Raw genomic sequence first — 19233 nt, forward strand, 5'->3', positions numbered from 1 at the left:
TAGTCCCTTTTAGGTCCCTGACCTCGTCAGCAGACGTGGACTCTTCAGACTACTAGAAAAGATCGGATGTCCACCAAAGCTACTAAGTATCATCACCTCATTCCATGACAATATGAAAGGCACAATTCAACATGGTGGCTCCTCATCAGAGCCCTTTCCTATCCTGAGTGGTGTGAAACAGGGCTGTGTTCTCGCACCCACACTTTTTGGGATTTTCTTCTCCCTGCTGCTTTCACATGCGTTCAAATCCTCTGAAGAAGGAATTTTCCTCCACACAAGATCAGGGGGCAGGTTGTTCAACCTTGCCCGTCTGAGAGCGAAGTCCAAAGTACGGAAAGTCCTCATCAGAGAACTCCTCTTTGCTGACGATGCTGCTTTAACATCTCACACTGAAGAATGCCTGCAGAGTCTCATCGACAGGTTTGCGTCTGCCTGCAATGAATTTGGCCTAACCATCAGCCTCAAGAAAACGAACATCATGGGGCAGGATGTCAGAAATGCTCCATCCATCAATATTGGCGACCACGCTCTGGAAGTGGTTCAAGAGTTCACCTACCTAGGCTCAACTATCACCAGTAACCTGTCTCTAGATGCAGAAATCAACAAGCGCATGGGTAAGGCTTCCACTGCTATGTCCAGACTGGCCAAGAGAGTGTGGGAAAATGGCGCACTGACACGGAACACAAAAGTCCGAGTGTATCAGGCCTGTGTCCTCAGTACCTTGCTCTACGGCAGCGAGGCCTGGACAACGTATGCCAGCCAAGAGCGACGTCTCAATTCATTCCATCTTCGCTGCCTTCGGAGAATACTTGGCATCAGGTGGCAGGACTATATCTCCAACACAGAAGTCCTTGAAGCGGCCAACACCCCCAGCTTATACACACTACTGAGTCAGCGGCGCTTGAGATGGCTTGGCCATGTGAGCCGCATGGAAGATGGCAGGATCCCCAAAGACACATTGTACAGCGAGCTCGCCACTGGTATCAGACCCACCGGCCGTCCATGTCTCCGTTATAAAGACGTCTGCAAACGCGACATGAAATCGTGTGACATTGATCACAAGTCGTGGGAGTCAGTTGCCAGCATTCGCCAGAGCTGGCGGGCAGCCATAAAGACAGGGCTAAATTGTGGCGAGTCGAAGAGACTTAGTAGTTGGCAGGAAAAAAGACAGAGGCGCAAGGGGAGAGCCAACTGTGCAACAGCCCCAACAAACAAATTTCTCTGCAGCACCTGTGGAAGAGCCTGTCACTCCAGAATTGGCCTTTATAGCCACTCCAGGCGCTGCTTCACAAACCACTGACCACCTCCAGGCGCGTATCCATTGTCTCTCGAGATAAGGAGGCCCAAAAGAAAAGAAAGAAGTCCCTTTTAATGAAATAATCTTTTTAAAAATCGCATTTCATTCCGTTGGGTGTGGAGGTGTCATGCAGACCTCCAGCTGCCAAGAATGAGGCATATTCATTTTGTCATATGAACATTGATTTTAAACTGTTGCTGGAGCAAGGAAATGACTTGTTAAACAGATCAGCAGTGGCTGGAAAAACATTTGCATACTAACAGACAGTGCTCGGAGAGACAAAAGGACTATTCCCTGGTCCACTTAATCCAAAATGGACTGTGATCACCAGATATTGAAGGTGAGGAAGTTCACAATCCAGAATGACTGTTAAGATGACTGAATCCACAAATAGAAGTGGTCAAACCAGCTAGTCACATGACTAATGTGCTAGGCAACCTGGGGTTTTTTGAATTGTGCCACAGAGAAAGACAGAAGGCTGTTTGAACTGGAACCTGGAACAAGGAAGCCTCTCTCTCTCTCTGGCTTCCTCCCCAAGCCACTGGACCCACGGAAGACACGTTAACCTCAAAAGAGAAAAGACTCTGACATCGCAACAAGTCGATGTGTGAACTGGGCCCCAACAAACAGCAGGCTGACTGGCAACCAAAGACTCCACATTGAACTTAAAGAAATGTAACTACCAGATATTGCCTCAAACATTTCCCCTTTATTCCTTCTACTTTTTCTGCCTCTATCTGCGTGTGTATTTATCAGGTATGCATGCTAGCATGGTTGTGTTGTATATTTGTAGTTGGTAACCGGATTAGAGATTTAAGATTAATAAACTTCTATCTTTCTTGTTTAAAATCTAAGAAAACCTGTCTGAATTGATTTCTTTGCCTTACAATTGAAAAGCGATGAACAAGAATTCACTAAGGGGGAGCTAAAACACATATTTTTAAAAATTAAACCCTGTTACGGGTAAACCAGGCATAGGCTGTGAGGGAACCCCTGGACCCCTCTCACCTGGTTGTAACAATCTGCAATAAGATAGATGAACTAGTGGCACAAATAGAGGTAAATGGTTTAGATTTAATTGCCATTACAGAGACATGGTTACAAGGTGACCAAGGTTGGGAAATAAATATTCCAGCATACACAACATTTCAAAAAGACAGACAGAATGGCAGAGGAGGAGAGGTAGCTCTGATAGTAAAAGATGACATAAGGACATTAGTGAGAATGGATCTAGGCTCAGAAGAACAGTGAAATGGAATCAATAGCAGTGGAAATTAGGAATAGCAAGAGTCAGTAAATACTGGTGGTAGTAGTTTATAGGCCTCCTAACAGTAGTTATACCATTAGACAGAGAATTAAACAAGAAATTATTGGAGCTTGTACCAAAGGCAATGTAAAAATTGTGGGGAACTTTAATCTTTATATAGACTGGGACAATCAAATTGGGAAGGGTGGTCTAGAAGATGAGTTGTAGAATGTTTTGATGACTGTTTCCTGGAGTACTACACTGTGGAACTGGGGATAAAGCTATTTTAGATCTAGTATTGTGTAATGAGGCAGAGTTAATTAGTAATGTCATAGTAAAAGATCTGCTGGGAAATAGTGATCATAATACCATTGAATTCCATGTTAAGTTTGAAAGTTACCTGCTCTAATCACAAATAAGAATTTTAAACTTAAATAAAGTCAGTTACATAAGTATGAGGGGAGAACTGGCTAAGGTTGATTGGGTAAACAGACTAAAAGGTATGGCGGTAAATAAACAATTAAAGAAACAATTTAATATGTTCAATAAAACTATATTCCATTGAAAATCGAAAACTCAGCAAGAAATACATATCCATGGCTCACTCAAGAAGCTAAGGATCGTACTTGATTTAAAAAAGAGGCTTATAATGTTGCAAAGAACAGTAGCAAGATTGAAGATTGGGAATGTTTTAGAAGCCAACAAAGGGCCACCAAAAAGTTGATAAAGAGGGAAAAAATAGAATATGAGTAAACTAACCAGAAATATCAAAACAGATTGTAAGAGATTTTATAGTATACAAAAAGGAAGAGAGTAGCTAAAGTAAATGTTGGTCCCTTAGAAGCAGAGAGAGGAGAAATTATCACGGGGAATGAGGAATTGGCAGAGGCATTGAACAAATACTTTGTGATTGCCTTCACTGTAGAAGACGCAAGTTGCATACCAGAAATAGAGGGTAACCTCGGGGCTAAAAAAAAATGAGGAAATTAAGGTAATTAATATCAGCAGAGAAAAAGTATTGGAGAAACCTCAGGGACTAGAATCAAACAATTCCTGGGACCTAATGGCCTACATCCTAGTGTTCTAAAAGAAAATGCTGCAGAGATGATGAATGCGTTGCCATGATTTTCAAAAATTCCTCAGATTTGGGAACAGACCCATCCAATTGGAAGTTAACAAATGTAAAACCACTTTTCAAGCAAGGAGGGAGAGAGAAAACAGTGAACTACAGGCCAGTTAGCCTCATATCAGTCATTGGGTAAATACTGGAATGTATTATTAGGAAATCTTAACAATGCACCTATCAAAGCATAGTATGATTGGAACAAGTCAACATGGCTTTCCGAAAGGGAGATTGTATTTGACAAATTTATTAGTGTTTTTGATGATGTAACTAGTAGGATAGATAAAGGGGAACCAGTAGATGTAGTTCTACCTGGATTTCGAAAAAGGCATTCAAAAAGGTGCCACATAAAAGGTTAATAGGCAAATAGGCAAGATAAGGGCTCGTGGTGTTGGGAGTAATATATTAGCATGGATAGAGGATTGGTTAGTGGACAGGAAACAGAGTGGGAATAAATGGGACATTTTCAAGTTGGCAGGCTGTAACTAGTGGAGTGCCGCAAGGATCAGTGCTGGGGCCACAGCCAATTACAATCTATATTAATGACTTAGATGAAGAGACAGAGAGTAATGTATCTAAGTTTGCTGACGCTACAAAGCTAGGTAGAAAGGTAAGCTATGGTGAGGACACAGAGAGACTGCAAAGAGATATAGACAGGTTAAGTGAGTGGGCAACAAGATGGCAGATGGAGTATAATGTGGGGAAGTGTGAAGTTATTAACTTTGGTTGTAAGAGTAGAAAAGCAGAATATTTTGTGAAATGTTGATGTAAATGTTGATTTTCAGAGAAACTTGGGTGTGCCCATACAAGGAATGCAGAAAGTTAGCATGCAGGTACAGCAAGCAATTAGGAAGAAAATGTTATGTTGGCCTTCATTGCAAGTGGATTGGAGCACAGGAATAAAGAAGGTTTACTATAATTGTACAAGGCTTTGGTGGTACCACATCTGGAGTATAGTGTGCAGTTTTGTCCCCATATTTAAGAAAGATATACTTTCATTGGAGACGGTACAGCAAATGTTCACTAGATTGGTCCCTGGGATGAGAGGGCAATCCTATGATGAAAGGTTGAGTATATTGGGCCTATATTCTCTGGAGCCTAGAAGAATGAGAGGTGATCTTATTGAAACAGGATTCTGAAGGGGCTGGATAGGGTCTGAGAGATTGTTTCCACTGGTTGGGGAATCTAAAACACTAGGGGACAGTCTCAGGATGAGCGACCGATCATTTGGGACTGAGATGAAGAGAAATCTATTTACTCAAAGCGTTGTGAATGTTTGGAGTTTTCTATCCCAGAAGGTTCTGGATGCACAATCGTTGAATATATTTAAGGCTGGAATAGTTAGATATTTGGCCTCTCAGGGAATCAAAGGATATGGGGAGCGGGTGGGAAACTGGAGTTGAAAACCAAAGATCAGCCATGATCATATTGAATGGTGGAGCAGTTTTGAGGGGCCATATGGTCTACACCTGCTCCTATTTCTTGTATTTCAACACGGCAGTGGCAATGCGAGAAGGGGACGAGTCACCTGGTATCCTCTCCAGTTCTTTGTCCTTCTCTGATCAGCAGAGAGGTTCAAGTGAACCTTGAAAAGGGAGGAGAGGCTCAGGGCACTCTGAGTGTGGGCAGCAGCTCCTCAGCTCCAGCTGATACGATGACTGAGGGGGGTCCTACACCCGTGCTAGGAGCCCCACAGCTAGCCCGGGCCTTCCAGGCCTCAGGCAGCCAGAGGACACCTGCCAAAGTCATCCTCGGCCATGGGACAGCATTTTCAGCAGCCTATCTTCACCTCAGCTACCGGCTCAGGGGAAGCACTTCGTGGAAGCTTACAGGAGCATGTAAAGAAGGGCACCTAGATGGGCTTGGAGTTTCACGGGTGTGTGAAACTTGGTCTTGTTGTTGCGTATTGTGAACATTTAAATAAGTGGTCACTTTCATTGTTAAGAATCTCTCATACTTTTCCTGCTGCCCTGTCAGATGCCATCTTCATGCTTGCTCCCTCAATGAGCTGCCAATGCACAAACAAACTGCCTATGGGCACCTTCTCAGGTCTGCGAGTGCACCTGGTGAGACTGGGCGCAAGCCACGGCAGTAAGATATGAAAGAGTTGAGACGCGGAATACAGTGAGGTGAGTATTGAGTTCACTTGGAATGGGAATCATGGTGGCACGAACCAGGTGTGTCTGGGATTGTCCCGAGCCTCCATTGCACATCTCTCAATGGCCCTCGCCTCTGGTAAAAGGGCTTCATCATCCTGCGCTGCCTGCTGATCACCCTCCTCCACATCCTCCTCATCAGTTGAGGAGTGGCAATCAATCATGTCCTCTGCGTGCAAGGTCTCCACAGCTGACCATCACGATACACAAGACCCTCACTGGGGCATACTGCACCAGATTGATTGAGGCACTTGAATCTCATCTTCAGCAGCCTAATGGCCTGCTTAATGGTCGCCCTGGTGAAGCCATGGCAACTGTTGTACCTTCCCTCGACTGCAGTACGAGGGTTCCTCACAAGCATGAGTAGCCATGTCTTCAACGGGTACGCCTTACTCCCAAGAATCCACCCCTGAAGGCGAGCGACGGTGGGGGCAGTGGGGGATGTCATCAGAGAAGCTATGGCACCTGGGACAGAAGTATGTAGGCGTCGTAGCTACTTTCCAGGAAGCAGGCACACACCTACAGGAAGTGCTTTTGGTGATCGCAGACCAGTTGTCCATTGATGGACTGGAAGTCCTTCCTTTTGATGAAGGTGTATCAGGCCAATCTTGTATGATGACTCTCCACAGTGTCTTCAGTTGTGGGTCATTGGCTGTCCCTGATTGTATTTGGTCACATTTGTGCTGACCAAAATGCAGGAAATCGATTTTGAGCACACCTTCCAGCTTGATGTCCATGCTGTCCACTTCTAGATCCAGTGGATCTTCTCCATTCTTGTTCAGGTTTGGCAACCTGCTCAGTATATCTGAGATAACCATTTTGGTACCTGGTTTTAGCAAACATCGAAGTTGTACCCCTGTACACCGCTGTAGTCGAGGTGATGTGTTTGTCAATGCTTTGCGCCAGATCATCTGCAAAGGTTTGTGGTCAGTTTCCACAGTGAACTGCTTACCGAACAGGTAGGTGTGGAACCTTGTGTTCCCAAAGACCAAAGCAAGTGTTTCATGCTCGATGTTTTAGTAATTGGATTGTGTTGAGGATAAACTTTTGGATCCGAATGCAATTGGTTTGCCATCCTGCAGGATGCACGCTCCTAGCCCTTTTTGCGAGGCGTCAACTTCCAGGATTGTCATCTTCCTTGGATCATAGTACTGCAAGTGCAGGTTTCTGCTGACACTACTTGTTTGAGACTCAAACATATACTGATGGTCCTCCTGCCATAAGTATGTCTTTCTTAAAGAGCTCTATTAAGAGTTGAAAAATCCAAGACGTCTCTGGAGGTCTTCTTTGTCTTGTGTGGTAGGCATATGTCTTACATCTTCCACTTTGCCTGGGACAGGATGGATTCCACAACCTGAATAGATGGAGCCAAAGAAATTGATCTGACTTGCATTCACCTGGCACTTCTTGATGTTAAAAATGAGCCCTTCACGATGAGCTACTGCCATCAGTGAATGAAGATTTCAATCATGCTCTTCTTTGATATTGCAGTAATGGGCAAAGCCATCAGAAATGCATATACATCCAGGCACATTTTCTATAATTCTGTCCATTTGCTGCTGAAACAGATCTTAACTGACAGATAAACTGAGGAGTAGTCTCTGGAAGCAATATCTTCCAAACGATATTCTGAAGGTGGTGACTTTCTGAGATTCCTTAGCTAGGCGTACCGACCAATATCCATGTTTAGCATCCAACTTGGAGAAGAATCTGGCTCCTGTGAACTTAGGATTCAATTCCTCTAGTGTTGGAATCTTGTGGGGCATCTCTTTAGGGAGAGGTTTAGATGCCTCGGAGCTAGACACATCCTGATTGCTCCATCCTTCTTCAGTACCTACGTGATTGAGCTGCACCAGTCTGTGTGATGATGCACATGACGGATGATGCCATTGTGTTCCATGTCATCCAACTCGCGCTTAAGCTTTTCTTGCATGTGCACACTGCACTTTCTGGGAAGGTCGACTGATGGAATTGCATCCTCTCTGAGGTGCAGTAAGGCATCACTTTTGAAATCTCCTATGGCGTCGAACTTGTTCGATACATTTGTTGTTGGTCATGGACTGATTCAATGCGGGTACCCTTGGTCTCTTCTGCTGTAATGGGTACCTTGGTGACCTTGTGGATAGTAACAATGTTGAGGTCTTTACACGCTGGTAGTATTGCCACTGCTGGTCTGTTCATGTCTACCATGCCGACTTTCCATAGCTGTATTGCATTGTTAGTGTACCACTGCAAAGGATGGGTGACCCATTGTATGCAGTTAACTTTGCCATTGACAGTTGTCTCATTCATTTCCAACGACTTCAGTACATAAGCTTCAGGATTCAGACTGGTAGGATATTTGCACTAGCTCCGTTCAGTCTTAGTCCTGAGTGTGTGTTTGCCAACTTTCTTTGGGTACATGATATTAATAGTAGCAAAAGTTTCCAGTTGTATAACTTCATCAACACAATGTGTCAGGTTCACAATGTTAAATGCCTGCTTGTCTTCTGACTGAGAATTGCCCCACTCTGAGCCTTGTCTCAGGTCTATTTCGCTGTGGACTTTGTGTATCGGCTTACATTTACGCAGGCCTCTGCACTCTCCTTGCTGCTGTTGCCCTATTGCTGTGCCTGTCTTCTGTTTGTTTGTGTCCTATTGTGACTTTTGGCTGCATCTTTGGAGACAGATTTCTTGCATAGGTGGGCCCAGTGTCCTTTTGCACCACATGCCTTGCACAGGTCTTAAAATGCAGCACAACTTTGTAGTGAGTGGGACAAACCACACTTACCACACAGCTTGCTTGCTTTTTGTGACCTGGTTATTGTATAGTGTTTGCAGGTGCTGTTGTCCAGCTACAATGGCTTCATATTTCCTCCCATCTTCAAGAAGTGTATCATGATGTGACCTTTCTTTTTCCCAAGAGATCTTTTTGAAATTCTTCAATAGTTGTTGAGACAATCACCAGCTCCATTCTTCGCTCCAACAGCTCAGTTTCTGAAAAATTGCATTCGTTGCCCTTATTGCAGCATCTACTGATGAATTGATCTATTGATTCCTGCACTGTTGCCTGTAGGACATCAATTCCAGGCAATGAATTCGAAAATTTACTCTCACCTGAAACCGATCTTGTAGCACTTTCCATATCTTCTCAAGATCTTTCTAGTCCTCTTCAGATAAGCCACAGGAATTGATTCTGTATAATCCCTCATTTCCAACTGCTATCAGTATTTTCACAGCCTGCTTCTCTGGTTCTACAACTGCTTGGTCTGTGAAACATAACTGCATTCTTTATTTAAAAAGTTTGAACTTGGATCGAATATCAATGACCTTCCAGTTCATTCTGGGAAATTTAATCTCCATCTTTCTGCTGTTCTTTTGCTTTCTGCTCTATATTTACATTTGTTCAGCTCTGTGTGTGCCTTCGGCACTGTACTTATTTTGACTTTTCTACTTGTGGTTTGAAACTGATTTTAGAACTTGTTCTATTAACTCTGCATTGTTCGCCCTTTAAGAAATTCTTTTTTAGACTAGCTGCTTTGATGTAGTGTAACAGGTGCTTGACAGTGATTCTCTGTTTATTTTGCTTCCAGCACTTCAGCTTGTATGTTTACACAGCTGTTTGATAGGCAGTTCAAGGGTTTTACCCTTTGCTTTTTTTTTGCTAGAGTTTATTTATGTTCTTCACGCTTGACTGGTTTAATGTTTTTTTCAGCTTTACTGCTTTAATGGAGACCCTGCAGTGTTCGGGATTTCCTGTGCTTTTTCACTATTGGACTTTGTTTATTTTTTAGTTTGCACACTTTTCAGGGTTTTCCCTTTTTTTTCTCTGGCTCACACCAGAATGAATTTTCTTAACTCTGAAAAGGTGTTTTTTTTTTAAACTGGGATTTCTTGATTGTCAGCACAATGACTCACCTGATTGCTTGACCCTCAGCCATGCTTCCGTTTTATGATTCTCAGCTTTCTAAGGTATGTAGCTTCATTTTACTTTTTTCAGGTCCTTGTTTTAAAGTTTCTTCACTTGTTGCTTCAAATTTTCTCTTCTATTGTCTGTACTGCATTAAAATTTTGTTTGCTGTTTTACCAGTGGTGTTCAAGCTTTTATGTTGTCTTTTCACCACAACTGCCACTATGTCATGTGTTCTTTGTGTTCTCTTAAACAACACAATGAGGTACATGGATTCCAGTTCCTTGAAGATCTCTAAAAGGTTTATTAACAGCTATACTAGTATATAGAATACAGTGCAAACCATATACAGAACCTTTGTCCAGAGTGTTACAGTGCAGAGAACATGGCTTCTAGTAACATGGCTGCATCCTGATACTTAGCTCAATGGCATGCTGAGTTCTAAAACAGGCATCACTCTTAAGGAGATCAAACAACAGTTGTTACGACTGAGGTGGGAGGAGTGCACTGTTTATTTTAGTTCAACTTCTCCATGGGTCACAACATATATTTAATTTTTTCCCCACTTAGCAATATGGTCAATCATAGACTATTTTTCCCCAAAATAAAACATACCAACCAGGTTTCCTTAACAAACAACAAAATTATCAGTTTATTATAAAATAAGTTTTAACCAGTAATGAAGGAAAGCATTAATGTACAGATTGAAACATAAAAGTTCTCTCTTCATTTTAGCCCCTCTCACACACACATACAACGGTTAAGCGTAAAAATAAAGAGATTTTCATTTTAGAGCTCTATTTTAAAAAACTTGGGCTAAATACTTGCTAATTCTTGAAGCAAAAAAAAGATATGGAAAGATGTCCTTTGTTTTGGTTTGGCATCCAAATGCATATAGACGGCTGTCACTGGGATCTTCCTAGAATAGTTCTTCTCAGGCGACATTGAAGATCAGTTTGGGTAGGCTTTCCAGGGAATGCAGCAACAGAGGTTTCAGACAGACCTTACAGCAGAAATGCGGCAACAGTTTCAGTCTTCTTCTTACACTTGTTTCACAGCTTCTCGAGAGATGGAAAACTGGCAGGCTTTTTCCAAACTACTAGATCAGACTGAGTTGGGGCGGTTTGTTCTTCTTGGCAAATTGATTCTTTTACTCCTTTTCAAACCACTATTCATCCCAACTGACCTTTATAACAATTCAAAGTGAAACCAAAAACAATCCAGAAGTCAAGCCTTGTGACCTCTATAAATCTTGACCGGTCACTTCTCTGTAAACATCTTCTCCAAGTCAAAAGAACAAGCTCCCTGCAGGATATTTATCTGAAAACAGGTGCCTTCCACTAACGGTTTACAATCCAGACCTCTCAGTAACCCTTGTAAACAGAAACGTCCATGGACTCCTTTTCCGTTTAAACACCAATTCTGAAAATTTAACAAAAAAAAGGAAGTACTCATAGCACAGTACATTGGTGGAATGGAAACCCTGCCCGTTGATGAAGGCTGCTGGCTACTCCATGGGAGCCTTGTTGGCCACATGTGTGCAATCTATCACACCTTGCACCTGGGGGGTATCCAGCGATTGCTCTGAAGGTGATGGCCCTCTCAACCTGACTGTCAGGGTCGGACCAGTAGCACTCATTAGTTGCCAGCCCTCTTGAGTAGGGTATTGGTCACTTGTTTGATGCAGCAGTGGAATGCTGCCTGGGAGACCCCACAGAAGTCCCCAGTGGATCCCTGGAACGATCCAGAGGTGTAAAAGTGGAGTGCCATAATGATCTTCAGGCCTACAGGCATTGGAGGTCTACCGAAGCCCAAAGTCATTGCTCCTTCTGCAACATGGTGCATAAGCCAATGACAGCCTCTCTGTAGAGCCGTAGTCTTCACTGACACTGCTGTTGGACATTTGGAGATAGTTGAGGTGGGTCCAGTACACACTCTGCCACAGATAGGCCCTTCTTTGCACGGCTGGTTGCTGTCACTCCCCTAGTCGATCTTCACCTGCTTGCCCAGCCACCGCCTGGCCCTGTCTCCCTTTGAGTCACTGCTGCGCTGCGCAGGATCTACAAAGACTGGGTGCATAACACTCATTCCAGCTAGTCACTCCCCCTCCTGTACACTGTCCCTGGAGACAGGACCTTGCATTTGGAACCTTCCCCTTGCCATTCCCTCTGAACATGGGTTAATGCCACTCAGTACCCACCCTTTTAGAGAGTCCACCACTCGAGACAAAGTGCCAGGCAATGACCATCTCCAACAAGAGAGAATCTAACCATCTTCCCTTGACATTCAACGGCATTACCATCACTGAATCCCCACTATCAACATCCTAGGGGCTACCATTGACCAGAAACTGAACTGGAGTAGCCATATAAATACCGTGGCTACAAGACCAGGTCAGCGGCAGTTCCGATGAAGAGTCACTGACCCGAAACGTTAACTCTGCTTCTCTTTCCACAGATGCTGCCAGACCTGCTGAGTGGTTCCAGCATTTCTTGTTTTTATTTCAGAGGCTAGGAATCCTGAGGCGAGTAACTCACCTCCTGACTCCCCAATGCCTGTCCACCATCTACAAGGCACAAGTCAGAAGTGTGATGGAATACTCTCCACTTGCCTGGATGGGTGCAGCTCCAACAACACTCAAGAAGCTCGACACCATCCAGGACAAAGCAGCCCACTTGATTGGCACCCCATCTACAAGTATTCACTCCCTCCATCGCCGACGCCCAGTGGCAGCAGTGTGTACCATCTACAAGATGAACTGCAGCAATGCACCAAGGCTCCTTAGACAGCACCTTCCAAACCCGCGACTTCTGCCAACAAGAAGGACAAGGGCAGCAAATACATGGGAACACCACTACCTGCAAGTTCCCCTCCAAGTCACACACCATCCTGATTTGGAACTATATCGCCGTTCCTTCACTGTTGCTGGGTCAAAATCCTGGAACTCCCTTCCTAACAGCACTGTGGGTATACCTACCCCAAATGGACTGCAGCGGTTCAAGAAGGCAGCTCACCACAATCTTCTCAAGGGCAATTAGGGATGGGCAATAATTGCTGGCCTGGCCAGTGATGCCCACATCCCATAAATGAATAAACAAAAGCCCACCCTTGCCATGACGGCTGCAACCTCTCTGCGCCCACTCTTTCCTTGAGGGCTGCACCACTGTTGGGCAATGGCCACCATTCTCCTCATTCCCCTCCCTGCATTCATCCAATGCTTCCCTTGCCTGCTTTCCCAGGGTGGCACTGAGGCCTTGCCTCCGTACCGCCACCTTTAACTGGGTGGGGATGAGAAGGCATGCGATCCCCTTGCGCCATTGAGTAAATTCAAAACCCTTCATAAAAATCAGAGTGAGGTCCATACAAATGCATATTAAGTACCTGCTCAGCGATTCAAATTGCTGTCCTGCTGCATCATAGTGGCAACCCCATCTTGGCTCTTTCCTGCCACTGACAAAGTCCGGAACCAATGTCACAACATTGGGTTTCCGAGCGATTTTTCAGCTCCCCCCATGCCTCCAACCCCTCTCCTGCTGGCCAGATGAAACTCAGCCTGAGTGTGTGGAAACCCTCTCAGTTTATGAAAATGGCTGAGTCCACATGAGCCACATGCAAGGCAATGTGTATGCAGTCAATGGCGCCCTGCAATCCAGGCAAATCCTCATGATCACTCTGCCTGCTTGTCTCTGGCAAGAGAGAATGAGATGACGCTGTCTCTTTCTGCAGAGACAGTGACCTCTCTTATGCAGCAGGTCACTGCAAAATGCAAGATATTGCTTATATTTTCAGCAGCAGCCTAGGAGGAGCCAGACACATAAAAGCGCTGAGCCACAGACGCAGCCACAAACAATGTGGTTCTTGCTCTGCTTTGAAATTGCATTTGTGACTGCAACAGTTGGCAGATTTTAGCACAACCTATTTAGAAGATGTCTCATGCATTGGCCCTCACTGAAATTCAGGTAAAAGAATTGTCCCATAAAGACCCTCTGCCGAAATGGCCTCCTGCTGAGCCCCCTTCTCCCTCTCCTCCTCCCTTTTCTACCAGCTTGTTCTGCTTTGCATGGCCTTCTTTCATTGTCCCAGTCATGCTCAATTCCAAGAGGAAAGACGACTAGGTCACCATTTCTGAAAGCAACTGCTTTCAGAAAAAGCCTTCAAATGACCAGAAAAGTACTTCAGCACCAGCCAGACCAATCCCTGTCAACTAATGCAACTTTAGGTAAGTATAGGAAAGCTCCAAGAAGATGTATATTTGCAGTAGCAGCCAGAAGAAATAATTCAGCAACTCACCTGTAAGTAGTTCATGATCACTTTAGTTTAGTTTAGAGATACAGCACTGAAACAGGCCCTTCGGCCCACCGAGTCTGTGCCGACCATCAACCACCCATTTATACTAATCCTACACTAATTCCATATTCCTACCACATCCCCACCTGTCCCTATATTTCCCTACCAGCTACCTATACTAGGGGAAATTTATAATGGCCAATTTACCTACCAACCTGCAAGTCTTTTGGCTGTGGGAGGAAACCGGAGCACCCGAAGAAAACCCACGCAGACACAGGGAGAACTTGCAAACTCCACACAGGCAGTACCCAGAATTGAACCCGGGTCGCTGGAGCTGTGAGGCTGCGGTGCTAACCACTGCGCCACTGTGCCGCCCTGTAATAGCATTTAATGTTGTGTTTGGCTGTTTAATATTAAGAGAGGGTGTAGGCTGGAGCTCGGAGTTTGAAAATGGCAGTGTTGGCTTATAATCAGCTTTGCACACTGTTTGACAACATGATCTGCCTGTTCTGCATGCTGCCAGTGATAATTAGCTGCATGTTCGCAAACCCAAATATAACAGCAGAGCCCCTTTAAATTTTTTTGAATATGTCTCCTGACTAAAGCCTGCCTGATTGAGAGGCACTAGGGGTGGTGGGGGAGTAAGGATGCAGGGGTAGACAGTTATCCGGGAGGGAGTAGTGCTCATCGGGAGGTTAATTTGCGGGAGGTGGGAATTCTGATCACGGGGTTGAAAGCAGGTTTTCTTTGTGGGCTGGGGAGGGGGAAAGCACGCCTGCTCCTCTTGGCCGACAAGCCATGCTGGAAAAGCACTCACCTGTTCCAACCAGCCATTCTCATCTCCCTTCAGCTGCTGAGTTTCCTGAGTGCTGGGAAAACCAGCCAGCCAGTCTTTAATCTGGAACGGAGATAAAATCTTAGGCACGCAGCCTCATTCAAATATTTTAAATGAACGACCCATCTCGCCCTCCTCTTTTAAAACATGGACACATCGGAGATGGGCTGGAGTGGGGATTCCCATTTTGAAATTTTCAACCCTCATCCCACCTGCTTCCCTCACCTCCCCCATCCTTGGGGGTTAAAATTCAGCACCTCCCCCCACCCCCCCCCCCCCACTATCATTTTCCAGCTTTTTTGTTAAATTTCATGTTCATGGATATTTTAGAATTAATATTTTAACAGGTTAATCATTTCCATACCTATGTGATGCAATCTCAGCTGTGTACACAGGAAATGATTGGTATTTATATAAGGAAAAGATTGCATGATCTGGAGAAGTTCCCTATACAATAGGTTACATGCACTTCATGGGATTAGGCTGGGTTTAATAGGAAATGAGTTGTACAACATGCATGTCACATAAATGGTTCAAAGTCCATGAAAATCATTCTCGAGTTGAAGCTGCAATTGTGTAAAATCTGTCATTTGTACTACACTGCTGGTGCCAGAGATAGCCCTGACTTTTACTGTGATGCCTCCAGCATCATATAGACATAGGTCAGGAGCTGATCTTTCTCTGCACTGTCAAAATCACAGCATCATCAATGGCAAGGATAAATGACTGGTAGCAATGATGCTATAGGCTGTCAGTTTTTTCCAGCCATACAGACCATTTCCCATGGGGAAAGGCCCACAATCACAGCATTTTGGTCTTTCAACTGCGTGAGCACAAGCCTCTCATTCAAAAGCCAAAGCTCAACTGAGTCTCACGAGTTTCCCTCTGTACATACTGCTTATATGACTGAGAAATCTGGCCACATCAGATATCTAAATGCATTCTGCTGGAACTTGTATTTTTGTCCAGTGGAAGTTGGTGAGGGTAAGGTAGAACTTGCTGCTGCCCAAGGCACAATCAGACAAACAAGGCTTAGGGCAAACTATTACAGAATCTATCAGAGAAAAATCAGTTACATTTTGTTCTGAACTGCTCCCCTACTAAGGATATCCTTTGAAGACTTCTCTTCAGTGCAGTTTCTAGTTTTTGGGAAAACATTGGAGAATTGAACTCACATCTTTTCTTAGTTTAATGACAAAGTAAATGAGTAAAATGCAGCGTATCACTACTTTGCACTCATCTACATTTTTATGAAAATTCATGAAAATGGGAATTTCACCCTCCAAGGTTATGTTTTCAGCGTAGCATTGCAGAACATGGACATAAAGCGTATTGTGCCAACTGTAATACCTGGGAGCAGTGAACGAACAAAACAACAGCTTACACTAAGATGAACAGTATACACAATCCACACTTAAGAGGGATCAGATGTCAAAATATGCCGTTCACAAAGCAAATCTTGTCATCTTCCAATTCTGTAACTGGCAGGCAAGAATAAGTAGAGGATAACATCTATATACAAATTTATCCCAAATCAGTGAGGATCACCTCTCCTCAAAGTGCTGACTAGCGCTGGGGTTAGAATGTTTTGGGTGTGTATCTTTTATCAGTACTGAGGACAGAAAGATAACCAGATATTTAATAAGGTTGGAAAAATAGAGAGAAAAATGGAAGATGAGAGCAACAGATAAAACAATCCCTGAGAGACAGTTAATGGGTTCAATGACCTGTAAACTTTGTATAGAAACAAGCCATTTTGTCCCAACTGGCCTAAGCTGCTGGTTTTGCTTCACACAAGCTTCCTCCTGTCTGATTTTATCTAACCCTATCAGCATATCCTTCTAACTGCTGAACAGAAGACTGAGATGGTGCAGATATTATACAACAGACAAAGGTATACGCAACGAATGGAAGAAAAAGATACACTGGAGAAGTCCACACAACAAAATGTGGAGAAAGATAGAGACAAAAAAAACAAGGAGCAGATCAGGAATTAAACCAGAAGCTGCAAGAAGCCATGGCGTTCAATTCTTTTGGTGCCGGCAACCTTTGATACTCTATTCTTTGTGTGCAAGCCCAGCCGGGTGATCATTGACAGGCTATTTGACAGCGAGAGCACTGCAGCTGAGCCAGATCCTATTTTCATCCAACCATGTGGACACCACAGCATAATTCACTCCTGTCCTCACAAGTGTCACCTTCCAGCAGGGGTCTCATCTCCAACAGAGAGAAACCGAGATCAATTTTTGTCCCTCCGACCCATCCCACCTGCTAACTCAGCAAAGGACTGAACTGGGACCTTCCACGTCTGAATCACTCAATACCACACCAGGCAGCGCACAAACTCAGGATCACCAGAGCACCCTAACAGCATACATTTCAGAGAAATCCTCAAAACATTTGATCATGCAGTATTTGTTATTTTGTTTCAGTGCTGAACTGTATGTCTAATAAAAGTTATTACCTTTTGTTCATCTGCAGTAACCATGAGGCACGCTAAAAACAGCAAAGGCGCTGAGAGAGTCATGGTAAAACTGACTATCGTGAGTGCTCCTCAAACTCTATTGGGAAATAATAGCTTCCACTCTGCTCTGACAAATCAATGGCTGAGAATTAATTTTCAACCAGACATTGCATAAGGCAGTCAGCTATTAGATCAGATCCTTATGGGTAAAATTGGGCTCGATAATTCCTGTGTTTTGGGTGCTACAAGTGCCCTTAGCATTCCAAAATGGCATTTGCAGCATGCGCACACACTTCTGATGCTGAGCACCCCGAATGCCAGCTTAGTGCAGGCATTAGAGTACGTGTATTTAATGTCCATTGGCAGTATGCAGGACAAAAAGATCATGGTGTTAACCAGTGTACAATACTGATTTGACATCAGGGCTTCCATTTTGCCCACTGATGCCCTTTCTTAATCGCACACATCTGGATGTACTTTAAGCAGCAGGAAGGACCACCCCCGATCAATGTTCTTCAATTCCTTACAGGTTAACTGCTGGTTGATTTCTTTTGGCTCTTGCTAGAATCCAACATGTTTTTGGTGCTTTCTGGAGTTGTTTCAAAAGTCTGTAGGGAGTGGAATGACAAGTGCTGAAGGACGTTTTGTTGATTTCGAGACTTCTGCACAAACTAGTTTCTCCCAGACTTGGCTGCGCAAGTAGGTCTTCCTTTTGAAATTGAGCATGTCTGGTAGAATGAGCAGAGGTGACATAGAACAGGGCAAGCTGCTCGAAGATGGAGGGGGGCTGTCAGCAGGAGACCAGGGCGTTCAGGAAGAAATTCTCCTACCTGAACCTCAGCGATAGCCAATTTTTGAGATATCGAGTTTCACCAAGGAGGTTAGCACTGAAATCTGCCAACTCCTGAAGCCATAACTCCAACCTAAGAACAGGACAAGGGCTACATTGTCAGTGGCTGTGAAGGTAATCGCAGCTGTGAACGTATGTGTCAGATCTTTTCAGGCAAGTGTTGGAAATATTAGCAACATCTCACAGTTTGTAGTGCACTCATGCATCAGGGAGTTTACTGAGGCTCTTTATTCAGAGAGAGATAACTTCATTCCTTCTGGCCAGAGAGAAGCAGGCAGAGTGAGCATGAGGGTTTGCTGGGACGGTGCAGGGAGTTACTGACTGCGCACACATTCCTTTGCGGGTGCCACATGTCAGTTCCGCCATATCCTGAAATGGAATGGAATTCCCCTCCCTTAATGTCCAACTGGTGTGTGACCATAGGCAATGATTCATGCAGGCCAATGCCCGGTATCCTGGCAGTAGTAATGATGCCTTCATTCTGCAGCAGTCCACTGTGCCAGTTGTATTTCAACAATCATGGCAAACCAAACGGTGGCTGCTGGTGACAAGGGCTTTCAGCTGGCAACATGGCTGATGACACCAGTTCACAACTCGCGCACATGTGCGTAACATGCATACAATTAGAATGATGCTGCCACAAGAAATGCGATAGAACAGACCATTAGCGATTCCACTGCCTGGACTGCTGTGGAAGAATCCTGAAGTACTTGGCTGAGCGGATCTCAAGATTTGTGGTGGTATACTGCATGTTGCACAACCTCACTACCATGAAGGAGCAGTCCTTGCCACCAGCTATAATGGCGAGCAACTGAGGAGTAGGAGGAGGAGGAGGAAGCGGAAAAGGAGGAAGAGGAAGGAAAGTTGCAACAGCCTTTCTGCACCTGGCTGTACATAGTCAAATAATTCATGAGCAATACCAGTAACCTCACCCGCACCTCCCCCTTCACCAACAGCCCCACATTCCTTACCTTTCCTCTATCACCGACCAGCACATCATCCTCTTTCTCATGGCACAAAAGATAAAAGCCAAAGCAAAATGTACATCCAAATCCAAATTTATAAAGTAAATCATTCCATTGCACA

General features: G+C 44.4%; 1 protein-coding gene across 2 annotated transcripts in view; it reads right to left on the reverse strand.

Moving 5' to 3' along the window:
* cfi (complement factor I) overlaps positions 1-17418 on the reverse strand; it is a 133571-nt gene extending 116153 nt beyond the window's left edge. Inside the window, exons 1-2 of one of the 2 annotated variants that reach the window (XM_068040486.1) lie at positions 17298-17418; positions 14816-14896 (exon numbers count right to left, since the gene is read on the reverse strand). In XM_068040486.1, the coding sequence (XP_067896587.1) occupies positions 14816-14896; positions 17298-17360 (144 nt within the window). In that variant the 5' untranslated portion in view covers positions 17361-17418. The remainder of the gene's footprint in view (positions 1-14815; positions 14897-17297) is intronic. The other variant, XM_068040496.1, reaches the window with a different exon arrangement.
* Positions 17419-19233: the final 1815 nt, after the last annotated feature.

Source organism: Heterodontus francisci, chromosome 1 (genome assembly GCF_036365525.1).
Source record: "Heterodontus francisci isolate sHetFra1 chromosome 1, sHetFra1.hap1, whole genome shotgun sequence".
Classification (NCBI taxonomy): domain Eukaryota; kingdom Metazoa; phylum Chordata; class Chondrichthyes; order Heterodontiformes; family Heterodontidae; genus Heterodontus; species Heterodontus francisci.